Genomic DNA, 15921 nt, shown 5'->3' on the forward strand with positions numbered 1-15921 from the left:
CCTGTTGAGATCTCACACATCATATGTAAAATATGAAACACTTGCCATAAACAGAAATGAAATAAACACTTTTTCACAATTTATAGGTTCATGGTAGAAGGAAATAAAGATAGAAAATCTGGCATTCCCCCTTTTTCTTCCTGCTTTCATACATTACCAGTCATTCCACATTCATCCTTTTCCTAGAAGTGACAGCTGTGGTAGCAAGTACGTAGGTGCCAGACCTGACAGACAACATTCTTTAATTAAAAAAAAGTTTAGAATATATCCTCACAAAGTGAAACTCTCAGTCAGTTTGACTGGAGAAATGGAGCAATCTCATATGGACGAGGCGACATTTTCGTGTTCAATCTGCCTGGATCTGTTGAGTAATCCAGTGACGACTTCTTGTGGACACAACTACTGTTTCACCTGCATTAAGACTCACTGGGATCAAGAGGATCAGAGAGGAATCCACAGCTGCCCTCAGTGCAGAAGGACTTTTAAACCAAGACCTGACCTATGTAAAAACACCATGCTAGTAGCTTTAGTGGAGCAGCTGAAGAAGACTGGACTCCAAGCTGCTCCTGCTGATCTCCGCTATGCTGGACCTGAAGACGTGGCCTGTGATTTCTGCACTGGAAGAAAACTGAAAGCCATCAAGTCCTGTTTAGTCTGTCTGGCCTTTTACTGTGAGAAACACCTTCAGTCTCATTATGATTCAGATACATTTAAGAAACACAAGCTGGTGGAGCCATCCAAGAACCTCCAGGAGAACATCTGCTCTGTGGATGAACATAAAGGTCACAACACAATATCAGCTGCAGCAGAATGGACTGAGAGGCAGAGAGAGCTGGAGGAGAGACGAGGAAACATCCAGCAGAGAATCCAGGACAGAGAGAAAGATGTGAAGCTGCTTCAACAGGAGGTGGAGGCCATCAATCACTCTGCTGATAAAACAGTGGAGGACAGTGAGAAGATCTTCACTGAGCTGATCCGTCTCCTCCAGAAAAGAAGCTCTGATGTGAAGCAGCAGATCAGATCCCAGCAGGAAACTGAAGTGAGTCGAGTCAAAGATGTTCAGGAGAAGCTGGAGCAGGAGATCACTGAGCTGAAGAGGAAAGACGCTGAGCTGGAGCAGCTCTCACACACAGAGGATCACAACCAGTTTCTCCTCAACTACCCCTCACTGCCAGCACTCAGTGAGTCGACACACTCATCCAGCATCAACATCCGTCCTCTGAGACACTTTGAGGACGTGACAGCAGCTGTGTCAGAGCTCAGAGAGAAACTACAGGACGTCCTGAGAGACTCATGGACAAACATCTCACTGATGGTCACTGGGGTGGATGTTCTACTGTCAGGACCAGAACCACGGAACAGAGATGGATTCTTAAGATATTCATGTGAAATCACTCTGGATCCAAACACAGCTAATAACTACCTGTTACTATCAGAGGGAAATAGAAAGGCAACAGTGATGGATGAACATCAGTCTTATTTTAGTCACGTAAACAGATTCAGTGAATATTCTCAGGTTCTGAGTAAAGAGAGTCTGACTGGACGTTGTTACTGGGAGGTGGAGGGAAGAGGGAAAGTTTATGTAGCAGTTGCATACAAGAACATCAGCAGAGAAGGACATGACAGTATATTTGGATGTAATGACAAATCTTGGGCATTAGAGTTTTACCAAAACAAGTATATATTCTGGTATAATAACATCTCAACCTCCGTCTCAGGTCCAGTTTCCTCCAGAGTGGGAGTGTTCCTGGATCACAGAGCAGGTATTCTGTCCTTCTACAACGTCTCTGAATCCATGACTCTGATCCACAGAGTCCAGACCAGATTCACTCAGCCGCTACACGCTGGGGTTTGCATTAGCTCTAAAACTGGAGACTCTGCAGAGTTCTGCAAACTTAAATAAACAAAATTCAGTTAAAGTTCAATTAGTTATTTTTTTTTCTTGCAAGCTTTTATTTAAAACCATTAATTTATGTCTAAACCTAAAAGAAAAATCTTTCACTACTTTCTTTTCACCACAGCTTTTTCTGACTTGTTGCTTTTAATAGCAAGACTTTTAAATAAAATGTAAAACTATTCCTGAGGTTGTTAAAGTGAAACCAATTCTTTTTTTTTTTTTTGACGTGTTCTTGTTTGTTTACTGAGACGCTTAAGACAACAGATATCGTCTCTTTGTGAACTTGAGCTGATTTAATGTCTCGTTGATTCACTTTCAGTTCTGTTGTGAACGATTCTAAAGTTTGAATCCAAATCTATTTTAATGTTATTTCTCATTATAATGTGTCTTTTTAACTACCTGTTCTGAGCTGTCTTCATGATTCTCTAGTGGCTACACTGCCACCTACTGGAAGATTGTGTTGTTTCATCACATGTTCTTCACTTTCTGAATGAATTGAATCAAATTATTCATATGTAATTTTTTTAATAGTTTGTGATCAATAATAAAAAATATTTTTTCATGTACTTTTACTGTTTCCACATTTTCTACTCATCTCTATTTTCTAAAATATATTTTTTTCAGCAAATCATCACTTAGATTTTTAATTAAACTTTAACGTTCCAAGGGAGTCTTTACAAACATACGCCTAAACAGAACATGGATTTTATTATCATTTTTTAAACAAAGACACAAGACAAATAATCCTGACCTTGAGGGGGAAATCAGGTTAAAGGAAGAGGGATTTTATTTAATTAATTTCAGTTAGAAAATCCTGAAAAGACTCTCAGCAGCAACATTGCTCAGCACAGAGGAGGAAGTAAAGAGGCGGTACAGTCAGATGTTAATAAACATAAACATATTAATAAACATCAGCAACAGTTAAAGAAAAGACATTCGAATCATACAATATGAGAGCATAATTAGAATAAAGTGGCTCTTGCTACATGAGAGTAAAAAAGGTGGAGCTGTAGCACCTGTGATCCAGTCAGACCACATTTTAATTTGACGACGATAAAAAGAAAGAATGTATTAAACTGGACCACTCCTGCCAACTGGAACAAATCCAAACGGTAAACACTTCAGTCAAAGCAGCAGCAAACAGGACAAACACCAAACACACATAAAAGACCATAGTTTTAATTATCTAACCTGCTAAAGTGCTAAACACCAGAAACAATGCTGCATAATTCTATTTATAAAGCATTTGAATGTTGATATCTTTGCATGCTTTCAGTAACTTAACATACAAAGAAAAAAATTTGGTCCTGTGGAATACCTTTCAGAAATTACTGACTTAAATAATGCTCTCTGTTTAATAAATGCAATTTAATATATCCCTTTTTCTTGATCAGAAACACTGAATTTCTGATGTAAAAAAATAAAAAAAATAAAAATTGTTTTGCTAAAAGTCTTTCTCCTGTTCAATTTGTCTGGATCTACTGAAGGATCTGGTGACGATTTCCTGTGGGCACAGCTACTGTATGAACTGTATTAAAACGCAATGGCATGAAGAGGATCAGAAAAGAATCCACGGCTGCCCTCAGTGCAGCGAGAGCTTCATACCAAGACCTGTTCTAAAGAAAAACACCATGTTAGCAGCTTTAGTGAAGCAGCTGAAGAAGACTGGATTCCAAGCTGCTCCTGCTGATCACTGCTATGCTGGACCTGAAGATGTGACCAGTGATTCCTGCTCTGGAAGAAACCCAGAACCAGAACCAAGGAGCAGAGCTGGTTTCTCAGCACCTAGTGAGTCTACAGACTCATCCAGCTTTGATATCCTTCCTCCCTGCCCCAAGGAACCAGAACCAAAGAGCAGAACAGGATTCTTAAAATATTTATGTGAAATCATTCTGGATCCAAATACAGCACACAATGAGACGTTTCTGTTAGAAGAGAACAGGAAGGTGACAAGAGTGAGATCTCAGTCTTATTCTAGTCATCCTGACAGATTCGTCCACTGCCATCAGGTTCTGAGTAAAGAGAGTCTGACTGGACATTGTTACTGGGAGGTGGAGTGGAGCGGGACAGTTTATGTAGCAGTCGCGTACAAGAATATCTACAGAAAGGGGAGGTGGCGTTACAGTGGATTTGAACGTACAGATAAGTTTTGGTCATTGGTGTGTGCCCCTGATGGCTATCAATTTCATTACGACAGCAAAGATAGAACTCCCGTGTTGGGTCCTCATTTCTCCAGAGTCGGAGTGTTCCTGGATCACAAAGCAGGTATTCTGTCCTTCTATAGCGTCTCTGAGACCATAACTCTGATCCACAGAGTCCAGACCACATTCACCGAGCCACTACTGGCTGGAATCAGGCTCCAGTTGGACTCAAGTGCCAAGATTTATAAACAGATATAGATATGTCCCCAAGGATATTTACCTTCATAAAACATACTGATTAATAAATGAATATCCGTTCAGACATAAAAGGGAAATCAATTCTTTGATGATATTCTTGTTTAATACATTTTGTTGAGACACACAGGAGAGAACAGATATCATGTAATTATGAACTTCAGTTGATTTCATGTCTTGTTAAAGTTTAGGAGGAGAAACTTCAGAATAAACTCTCATGTTGCTTTATTGTTCAGCTCTGTTGGTGATTGGACACTGCCCCCTACAGGAATGTTGTTTTATTGCATGACATGTTTGTGTTTAGAGGTCAAGGTTGCTTCAGTTATGTAGATTGAATATACTTGAATATGGTGTTTTCATCACTTTAAATAAAAGTCTTGGGTGTTTAATTATATCTACAGTACAGACCAAAGGTTTGAACACACCTTCTAATTCAATTCAAATAGAAGGTGTGTCCAAACTTTTGGTCTCTATTGTATATGTGTGTATTTTGTGTTAAATTCATGCAGAATTTTCAATTTGTGGATTCAAACGTCCATTTTGCTCTTCATAAGTTGTTCATCTTGTACAATCTTGAAAGGTTGACAAGTTTCCAGAGTTAAAAATATAAACAGATATATGTATTTCTTATTTTCTCAATTTTTTTCCTCATTTGTAATAAAAACCAACCAAAAATAAAACAAATAAAAAAGTTTATATATATACAGAGAAAAAAATAAACAATTACTTATCAATTGGTTTGTAATTACTCTAAGAAATATCATTCTATTATCTGTTTAATCTCATGATGAGATGCAAATGTCTCTATTAAAGTTTCATCTCTGGTCAGATTTATTTCAAAATAAGGCAAAAGTGTAAGATAAAAGGAAGACTGGATGACTAATAAAAAAATTTATTTTAAGCTAAAAGTATCAAGTCTTATAGATGCACAAAATAACTCAGTTATGGTTTTCAGCCCCATATTTTTACAGGAATTAAACTTCTTAGCTGCAGCATGACTTTCAGACTAATTCCCAAAGTGATTAAAAAAAAGTTCAGTTTTTTCAGTTTGATCCACAGAATATAATTAACAATCTGCTAAAATTACCTCTGCAAAACACTAAATCTTATTTAAATTAATTTAGAAAATTTGTCACAAATTTACTCAGGCTCTGAAAAAGTGATAATATTTCCCATTTACATTAACACCTCAACTTAGAAATAATTAAATAGCTGATAAACCAGTCAATAACAAAGCTGTGAAGTTTATAAGCCATTAATAAAACACGAGGTATATATTTTAAGAGCTTAGAAAAAATACTAAAAGAGATCAGAGCGAAAGAGTGGAAATAAACAAATAATAGCGAGTTATTGGGCAGCTTGAGATGACTGCAATCTCCAACTTCACCACTAGATGTCAGAAACAGCTACATTATTTCTTTAGTGCAGTAGTAGAACTATAATATCACCACCAGCATCATCAGACATATGTAATATTCTCTGTTCTTTGGTCCAGTTTCTAAACAAAGTTACATTTTATATGACAATCTGACATGAAATCCTTTTTTTAGTTTGCAAAACTAAAAAAAAAATGCAAGAATAACTCAAGAATAAAAAGTAAGAATTACCTAAGTGTCAGAAATATTTGAGATTATTTATATTCATTTTTTAAGTCCTAAATTAAAATAAGACCACGATGTTTGAAGCAATTTGGAAAATCCAAATGTTATGGCTACTCTTGCGTCCGAATTAGGTCCAAAAATCAAAATGCCAGAGAAGTTTTTTAAGAGGAGGTTTTCAACTCACTCAAAATAAAAAGCACTCTCAGAAAGTTTTCTGGTTTGATCCTTTGTGTTCTTTCTGAGAAAACGTTGACCTTTGAGAGTCTCCTTAATCTACATTTATTTATTTATTTATTTATTTATTTATTTATTTATTTATTTATTTATTTATTTATTTATTTATTTATTTATTTATTTATTTATTTATGAACAAATATATATCTGATTATTTAGTCTTTATAATATGGACACATTCTCGAATGTTTGTGATTTCCAGCTTGTTGTGTGGTTTGATTCTGTTAGCTGTTGTTTTTATTAGATTTGTACTGAAACAGATCATGTTTTATGCTCAGTTTTAAAATATTTCCTTGTCATCCCGTTCTGTTCCCATGAGGAAGATGAGTTCTCCCTGTTCATCCTGTTTTTGTCTCGCTTTCATGCGATCAAAGTCAAACATGAGAAATGGGCGTTACCACAAAAGTTTCACTATCAGGTAATTTGCACACCTGGGCAAAAACTAGTTTAGTTTCTGAAACCGTCTCTAGAAACAAACCTTATATTTTTATTACTTACTTACCTCTATAAAGCTTTAATATGTTTATATGCACCTATTACCTCCTCAGTGCTTCCTCTTTTTTATGACCCTTCCTGTGTTAATTTGCTTATCTTTCATGTGATCAACGTCAAACATGAGAAATGTGCGTTACCACAAAAGTTTCACTATCAGGTAATTTGCACACCTGTGCAAAAACTAGTTTCATTTCTGAGGAACTGAAACCTTCTCTAGAAACAAACCTTGTATATTCATTGCTTTCATGAAGTGGATTGCAGGACCACATTTTCTTTTCTTTTTATTTGGAAAATTTAGACAAAATTCACAAGTCTGCAGAGAAACATATTTCAGTTTAAATATTTATATTCACTTCTGCACTGTTCTCTTTTTCAGGGCCGTGCAGAGACCTTTGGAGGGGCAGGGGCCCAAAGTTAAAAAGGGGCACATAGAGCAAAATCTTAAAACACCGTGCAACAATGTCGCATATTAATCTTTACTCTAATATTTAATTGGATAACATTGCGTTACTGTCATCATTTGGGGACAATGCAAAGCAAATTTAGTCTGTTCTCCCTGACAGGTTTAATGCTGCTGCTGACAGAGCTGGAGGGCTGTGTTGATCGGAGTAGTTGTTAAAAAGATCATATGAGAGAAAGTCGCTGGTTATGAAGTTTGTTATGAAATAAGCAAATTTCTTCTATTTTACTAAATAAGCCCTAATAATATTAACGTTCATAGCAACTTGTGTTAACATGGCGGCTACAATCTGATGCTATCTGTAATCTTTGGGTTTGAGCTCAGTTTCTTCACACATACATCACAGTAAATAACAGCCAGTAATCAGTGATTGGTTGCCAATTAACCTGGGGTCCCTTTCAAAGATTTCATTACATCTATATTTAAACATGCTGAAGGGGGGGTCACTAAATCAGATTCTGCCTTAGGCTCTATGTATCCTTGAGCTTCTTAGAGTGGATTTTTTTCCGATTGGTTCTCTTCATTCAGCAGGTGGGGTTGTTATGCTGATTAATGTGTTTACAGGTTCACTCTGCAGCCACTGCTAAAATTTGCCTGACTGAAAAGGCAGAAGGTAGGTAGAAAAGGCATTAATATGACGTAGTTTGAGGTATCATGGCAACGAAGAAGAACGAGGACGCTGCGCGCAGTGTGCTTTGGCATGGAGCTGTGTGGACGGCCCACAGGCCCACTAACGGAGCGGCCCACCAGGGAATCCCCTGTTATTCCACTCCTCGCCTGCTTTTGGGACATCTTGATTTATTTAATTGTGGCATGTTTGACTTTATGCTACAGTCCAAATTGTTGGTACAGTATGTTTATGTCACATGGGCCAAATCTTTCGGTAGCAGTTGAGGTTCTGCAGTAATTTTGATTCACAGCCACTCACCTCCAGCCCAGATCCCATCAGCAACCTTGTAAACCTGCCTGTTAGTAATATTAAGGTGAGAGCGAACAGTGAGCAGGTGGTACCGGGCCTTTGAGGTGCGTCACAGTGACAGTCGCAGGAGGGGTTTTTTCTGCTATTGAAATAACAATTACAAAAATAAATAAAAATAATTTTTCTACCTTCAAGATTAAACCTATGGTTTTATTCACAAACAAGTGAATGTTGAAAAAAAATCTGACCATTTAATCTGTTAGAGGGCGCAGATCCAACCCACCAATGGGCCTTAACAACATGGAGGCAGAGGAACTAACAATCTGTTCAGTCATTGTTAGACCGAAGGCACCCAGACTGATTTATTTTGTATTTTGTATTTTATTGTTATTGCTAGCTGAATACTACTATTGAGGGGTACAAGCAGGCCTCCTGATGCACAAATAAATGAATGTAAAAAAAATTTTTAAAAACTGGAAAAAAAAAAAAAAGAAACTCACAAAAGGGGATTCACGGCATCAAGGACAAAAGGAGCAGGCTCAAGCCCCCTCTATCTAATCCTCTTTGCACATGCCTGCTCTTTTTTCTGACTTCCTACAACTTTACTCTGTAAACATATTTTTTTGTTCCCTTCCCCTCCTGTTCAGCAGGTTTAAAATAGCTGTAACTAGCGTGTAGTTAAATGTACGAAGTGAGGTTTTCATTATTTCTTCACAAACTTAAAAATTGAGTGAAATGTAAACTAGTTTCTGTTTTAGGAAGTGAAACCACTACAACTCATCCAGCCATCCATTGTCTAGACTTGCTCATCCCTGCAGGGCCTGACGCCAGCAGTCATTGGACGAGAGGTACAATCTTCCTTCCTCTCCTCCAATGAGAGATAGAGAGTTTAATTGCACAGGTTGCCAGTTAATCTAAGAACAACCTAGAGAAACCCGCAGCAAACAACCAAGCAAACACACGCCGACACACCCTGAAGGACAATTCCAAGGAACAGTTTTCCTAAGTAATATTTTTGGGGCTGTGGGAAGTACGCAGCACGAGTCCATGCATGCATAGAGAGAACACTGAAACTCCTTGAAAGATTCCAGGGCGGGATTCAAACTATGTTGCACCGACGTGACAGAACCATGAACTGCACCACTGTTCATCCAGGAATATTTCTTTCCTCTGGCTGGTTTCATAAGGATGTGAAGTGAATGACTTGAGAATCAACACAGAAAAATATAGAAATAAAAAGAAAGAACTAAAGATAAACAAATGAGAAACCAAATGTACTGGAGCTCTGCTTGGGTTGCTAGGTAACGGGGCTGTGCTTTGCTGGGGTTGCTTGGTAACGGGCCAGGGCTTCATTGGGGTTGCTAGGTAACAGTGTAACCTGTCCTGGTTTGTGACATTACATTCTAGAGCAGGGTTGGGCAATCCTGGTCCTCAAGGGCCGCTCTCCTGCAACTTTTAGATGTGTCTCTAAAAGTTGCAGGAGAGTTTCTCTCTCTTTTTCATGCGATCAACGTCTCACGGGAGAAGTGGGCGTGATTTGGACACCTGGACATAAACAAGCTTAGTTTCTGATTAACTGCAACTGTTTCTAGAAACAAATCTTGCATAAATCTTGCTTTTATGACGTGAACTAAAAGACCACATTTTCTTTAGAATGAAGCATTTAAAGAATTAGACAAAATTCACATGTCTGCAGAGAAATATACTTACAGTTTAAATATGTTTATATTCACCTAGTTTACCTGCACAACACTTACTCTTTTTTTATGACTTCCCACATAGTATCTATGTTCTATAAACATATTTCTTTATTCCCTTAACCTTCAGCTCAGCAGATTGAAGATGGATGTAACTAGCCTGTAGGAAAATATTTTAACTGAGTCATTATTTTTTGCAAATTGAAAATTTGTGTGAAACCAGTATAACTCCAACCATTGTCTATACCTGCAGGGCCTGGTGCCTATTTCCAGAAGTCTTATTGTGAAAGGTAGGGTTCAAGAAAAAAGTCCATCCATCCATCTTCTTCCGCTTATCCTCTCAGGTAGCAACTTCAGAAAGGCAGACTTTAGCCACTTCCACCAGCTCCTAGGAATCAAGTTCCCAGGCCTGCCAGAGACATAGTCCCTCCAGTGTCCTGGGTCTTCTGTCTTTGTGGTGAACACTCACCAGGGAGGCGCCCAGGAGGCATCCTGACCAGATGCAGATCAACTCACGAAGGAGCAGCAACTTGAGTCTCCCGGATGACTGAGCTTCAATTCAAAGAGCCCAGCCACCCACGGAAAAGATTGCCGCTTGTATCTGATCTGTTTTTCGGTCATGACCCAAAGCTCACCATAGATGAGGGTGGAACGAGATCGATAAATCGAGAGCTTTTGGGCTCAGCTCTCTTCACCACGACGGACCGGTACAATGCTGACGGCAGACGAAATCCGTGTCGATCTTTCTTCCCCATTGGTGAACAAGATCAGATACTTGAACTCCTCCACTTGGGGCAGGACATGACCCGGAGAAGGCACTCTACCCTATTCTGGCTCAAGACCATGGCCTCGATTTGTGAATATCCCAGTTCACGAGTGAAAGCGAGATAATCTGAATGATCATCTAAACAGAAGATAATTGACATCCTACAGGGACCTGACAGCTATCAAGAGCCCGAATATAAAGAAACAGGGCTCCCGAGGACACGGGAATTCTCCAAGTCCACAAAACACATGTAGACTAAAACTCCCAGAACTAGGATCCTGCTGAGTGTAGAGCTGGTCCAGTGTTCCACGACCAGGACAAAAATGCTCTTCCTGAATGAGGTTGGCAAACGGATTCTCTCAGAACCTAATAGATCTTGCCAGGAGGCTGAGTGTGAATAATTGAGCACACTGTTTTGAACAACCACTATGTCTGCCAATCCAGAACTGATGTTAAGAGATGAGAACACAATAAGATCCAGAGCCTTGAGGAACTCCAGGCTCATACCCTGCCACCGAGGAGCTTTGACCACCTCGCACCTCCTGAGATTGGAGAGCCCAACCCAGAGTCAGGCTCTTTCTACAATAGAAGGCATGTCTGGGATTGAGGAGGTAAGTCTACCGCCCACAACATCTAGTTGAGGTCAGCAGCACACCATCACTGTAAACAGTGTTGGTGCTGCACTGCTTCCTGAGACGCAGATGGTGGACCAGAATCGCCTTCAGCAAATCTTTCTCCATGGCCTCCAAACTCCTCCCACAGAGTTTCAGCAACCACTGAGCCACATGCCGATAGGGTACCCATCAGTTGCTTGAGTCACAGGCCAAGGCCCGATAGTTTTCAGTGACGGCTTCTCACCGAAGGTGTCAAATTCGAGTTGCCACAGGCAACAACCTTGACAGCTCAGATGAGCGACAATGGAGGCGCAACACGGTCCACTCAGACTCCACGTCACCTTGGGACGTGTTCAAGTTCTGCCAGGTGGGAGTTAAAGCTCTCACAGGATTGCCAGAGTCAGCAGACCTCAACACGCTGGGCCTGCCAGGTCTGACCGCATCCTCCCCACCAGTGGAGCCAACTCACCACCAGGTAGTGGTAAGTGGACAGCTAATCTTCACTGAGTGTAAGACATAGGCCGCAGATCCGAAAGATTTACAAAGTCGACATCGATGTGGCCTAGGTGTCCTGGTGCCAAGTGCACATATGGACATTTATTTGAACATGGTGTTAAATGGACAATCCATGACGTGTACAGAAGTCCAACAACAGAACACCACTCAGTTCAGATCCGGGGGCCGTTCCTAACCACGCCTCCAGGCCTCACTGTCAATGCCCACGTGAGCGTTGATCAGAACAAGGAGTCCAGGTGGAGCACTTCAGTATCTAGGGACTCCAAAGGGTGAACCTGAACTGTCGTGCCCGTGCACAAACGACAGTCAGGACCTGACCCAGACAGGACTACCTCTGTCAAACCCCAATGTACAGGCAGATGATATGCACTCCTGACGCCTCACCTTGGGCAACTCCAGAGTGGAAGTATGTCCAGCCCTCTCAAGGAGACTGGTTCCAGAACCAGAGCCAAACGAGGTGAGACCGACTATTTCTAGCCAGAACCTTTCAGTCACAAGTTTCCCCACCAGAGATGACATTATTAAGAGCTCAGAATCAGGATCGGACCGCCAGGGTCCCCTCCCTCGGCTGCCACTCAAGAAAAAAGTTTCAGACATAAATGGTCAAATAATTATATGTTTCTGTGATTTTTGAGACTTGTCTCAAGATAATCTCAATGCTTTTCTTGGTTGTTTTGTTTTGGTTTGGTTTGTCCTGAAATTGCTTTCAATTGCTTTTAAGAAAGTTATCTTGACATCGCCTTTTATTGTGAGGTAACATAACCTTTAAACTGTGTCTATGCCTGTTCATGCCCTGTTTCCTGCTCATCTCTCAGTAATAGAAGTCCGACATGAGAGTTACTATCATGGGACCAGCAAGGACTTTTGTTGTTTTGATCAACACAACTCAAAGCAGTTTCTCTTCTCAGGAAGTGAAACTACTGCATTTGAATATATTCAAATGCAGTAGTTTCATTTGGCATTTGAATATATTCATGTATTTCCATGTTTCTCAATTTTCCCTCCCATTCTGGTCCTCCAACCTTTTCAAGGTATGAGGGGTGGAACCATCTTGTATTTAAGAGCTGACAAATGCTGTTCTCCCTGCAGAGCTTGTGAACTCAAGACAGATTTTTGTCTCCAAGGCATCACAGCTTCTTGCTTTGAGACTTGAAATGGCACAGAAGAGAACTCAAAGAGCTCAGATTGATGAAGAAGATGTTTACTGCGAGATCTGTTCTGATCTACTGAAGTATCCGGTGACGATTCCCTGTGGACACAACTTCTGCATAAACTGCATTAAAGCCCACTGGGATGAAGAAGAGGAAAGAGGAACCAGCAGCTGTCCTCAATGCTGGGAAACCTTTAACCCAAGTGGTGCCTTGGAGAAAACCACACCACTACCAGCTTTAGTGGAGCAGCTGAAGAAGATCAGTCTCCAAGTTTCTCCAGATGATTCCTGCTACCCTGGACCTGGAGATATGACCTGTTATTTCTGCTCTGGAAGAAAACTGAGAGCCATCAGCTTCTGTTTCATCTGCCAGGCCTTTTACTGTAGTCGACATGTTCATCCTCACTTTGATGATCCTCCTTTAAAGAGACACAAGATGGTGAAGGCAGCCAAGATTCTCCAGGACAACATCTGCTCTCGTCATGATGAGGTCATTGATGTTTTCTGCCGCACCGATCAGAAGTTCATCTGTAGTCTCTGCTTAAAGAATGTACATAAAGGCCACGACACAGTGTCAGCTGCAGCAGGAAGAGCTGAGAGGCAGAGAGAGCTGGAGGAGAGACGAGGAAACATCCAGCAGAGAATCCAGGACAGAGAGAAAGATGTGAAGCTGCTTCAACAGGAGGTGGAGGCCATCAATCACTCTGCTGATAAAACAGTGGAGGACAGTGAGAAGATCTTCACTGAGCTGATCCGTCTCCTCCAGAAAAGAAGCTCTGAGGTGAAGCAGCAGATCAGATCCCAGCAGGAAACTGAAGTGAGTCGAGTCAAAGATCTTCAGAAGAAGCTGGAGCAGGAGATCACTGAGCTGAAGAGGAAAGACGCTGAGCTGGAGCAGCTCTCACACACAGAGGATCACAACCAGTTTCTCCTCAACTACCCCTCACTGCCAGCACTCAGTGAGTCTACACACTCATCCAGCATCAACATCCGTCCTCTGAGACACTTTGAGGACGTGACAGCAGCTGTGTCAGAGCTCAGAGAGAAACTACAGGACGTCCTGAGAGACTCATGGACAAACATCTCACTGATGGTCACTAAAGTTGGTGTACTGCTGTCAGAACCAAGACCAGAACCAACAACCAGAGCTGAATTCTTGAGATATTCATGTGAAATCACTCTGGATCCAAACACAGCACATGAATATCTGGTTCTGTCAGAGGGGAACAGGAAGGTGACAAAAACATATAAATCTGTGTCTTCTAGTCACCCAGACAGATTTACAGAATGTGAACAAGTTCTGAGTAAAGAGAGTCTGACTGGGCGTTGTTACTGGGAGGTGGAGTGGACAGACATAAAAACTACTGTAGCAGTCGCTTACAAGACCATCAGAAGAATAGGGAAAGGGAATCAGTGTAGATTTGGGTACAATGACAGATCTTGGGCATTAGATTGTTCCCAAAATACCACGCATTCAAGCTTATTGAAGAGCGAGAATTATGAATTTTTCCACAACAATAGTAAAACTTCCATCTTCGCTCCTGATTCTTCCACAATCGGAGTGTACCTGGATCACAGAGCAGGTATTCTGGCCTTCTACAGCGTCTCTGAAACCATGACTCTGATCCACAGAGTCCAGACCACATTCACTCGGCCGCTGCATGCTGGAGTTTTTCTGCAGTACTGTGGTGACACTGCTGAATTCTGTCAACTTAAATAGAAAAAACTAAGACCTTAATGTGTGTGATTACAGTGTACAAAAAGGTTTTTATTTTATCAAAGTAAATGATTATCCTCTTAAATGCATATTATTAAAAGAAAATTTATTTTAAACTATCATAGCAGCAAAAACAGTAAATAAAATGACAAAAGATTCCTCAGGTCGAAATAGTGAGACTGATTCTTTGATCATTCTTGAACACATGTTGTTGAGTCACACATAAGAGAACATTTATTGTCTTATTGTTAACTTTAGCTGATTGCATGTCTTGATTTTTGGGAGCAGAAACTCCAGAATAAACTGTCATGTTGCTTCACTGTTTATCTGTGTTGGTGATGGGACGCTGCCCCCTACAGGACAGCTGTGTTAATGAGTCAATGATGGTATTTTTATGAATTTGTATTCTTGTTACTTAAATCATAAGTTAACCGTTTATGTTTAAACCGATAGAGTAGTTTCTGCCAAATGAATCATTTTGTAACATATAATCTCTAATAGCCTTTTGTTCTGTTCTTTAGATACCAGTTCTCTGTGTAATACCATGTTGGTATTGTAATTTGCATATATGTGAACCAAAATAAAATGTGAACATAGAAGTTGTGGAGAAAAATCTAATCTGTAACTCTTTGATTTCACCTCCTTCAATAATCTTTTCATTTCAATTTATTCTGACAGATTTTCCTGCTTCATGGCAGCCATTTTAAAATCTCTCCACCATATTGTTTTCCATAGTGTTTTTCCCACCCCTTGAGAGTTGCAGTGATTTTGTGACAGGGATCCTGTCACAAAAACTGTCACAATAAAAAGAGAGGACAAATGTGTTTCCAGACCGATAGGAGATTTGTACCTGAAAACAGATCTCTGTTCGGCCTCCTCGCGAGTACAGAAGAATCAAACTCTCTTGTCTTTCTTGTATTTGTTTAATCTGTCTTAATAGGTGTTTAAACCTAACAGTTACAATCTCCTACTGCTCTGAAAACACATTTGACTGCTCCTCTCTTTTTATTGCTTTCAGGATCACTATTACAAAGAACACTGCAACTCTAAGGGGTGGGGAAAACACTTCAATAGTTGCAGCGCTAGTGACAATCACTAACAAAACACATGGTATCTAAACACTAGATTGTTCTGTTCCAGACACAGAGTTAAACAGAGCAAGTTGTACGTCTTCACGGTGACGGTTTTATACCTAACAGGTCAGGAAGGCCGAGGTTTCTGGTGAACAATGAACCCTGTTGGACCTGGTCATCACTGCTTTTCTTCAAAGGCCTTCTGAGAAAGGAAACAGACTAATACATCAACACAGAAACATTCTTTAGGCTAAGATGAAATAAAACAATAAAGGCATAAAAGACAAGAACCTTATATAGGTAAAACTATAAAGCTACATGAAACAACAAATCTTTGATAATAATATACATATAATTTACATAACACTTTGTTTGTGATGATCAGA

General features: G+C 40.1%; 2 protein-coding genes across 2 annotated transcripts; both read left to right on the top strand.

Annotated features, from left to right (window-relative positions):
- The first annotated feature begins 306 nt into the window (after positions 1-306).
- On the top strand, positions 307-2428 carry LOC122841648 (tripartite motif-containing protein 16-like). The gene has a single exon (XM_044135124.1). It carries the CDS (start codon positions 308-310, stop codon positions 1901-1903), a length of 1596 nt encoding a protein of 531 aa, XP_043991059.1. The 5' UTR covers position 307; the 3' UTR covers positions 1904-2428.
- An 11347-nt stretch (positions 2429-13775) lies between these two features.
- Positions 13776-15056, top strand: LOC122841650 (tripartite motif-containing protein 16-like). The gene has a single exon (XM_044135126.1). It carries the CDS (start codon positions 13836-13838, stop codon positions 14463-14465), a length of 630 nt encoding a protein of 209 aa, XP_043991061.1. The 5' UTR covers positions 13776-13835; the 3' UTR covers positions 14466-15056.
- The last annotated feature ends 865 nt before the right edge of the window (positions 15057-15921 follow it).

This window comes from Gambusia affinis, linkage group LG12 (genome assembly GCF_019740435.1).
Source record: "Gambusia affinis linkage group LG12, SWU_Gaff_1.0, whole genome shotgun sequence".
Taxonomy (NCBI): Eukaryota; Metazoa; Chordata; class Actinopteri; order Cyprinodontiformes; family Poeciliidae; genus Gambusia; species Gambusia affinis.

Coding starts and splice junctions, on each gene's coding strand:
- LOC122841650 (XM_044135126.1), top strand. CDS start 13,836: ATGGTCACTAAAGTTGGTGTACTGCTGTCAGAACCAAGACCAGAACCA.
- LOC122841648 (XM_044135124.1), top strand. CDS start 308: ATGGAGCAATCTCATATGGACGAGGCGACATTTTCGTGTTCAATCTGC.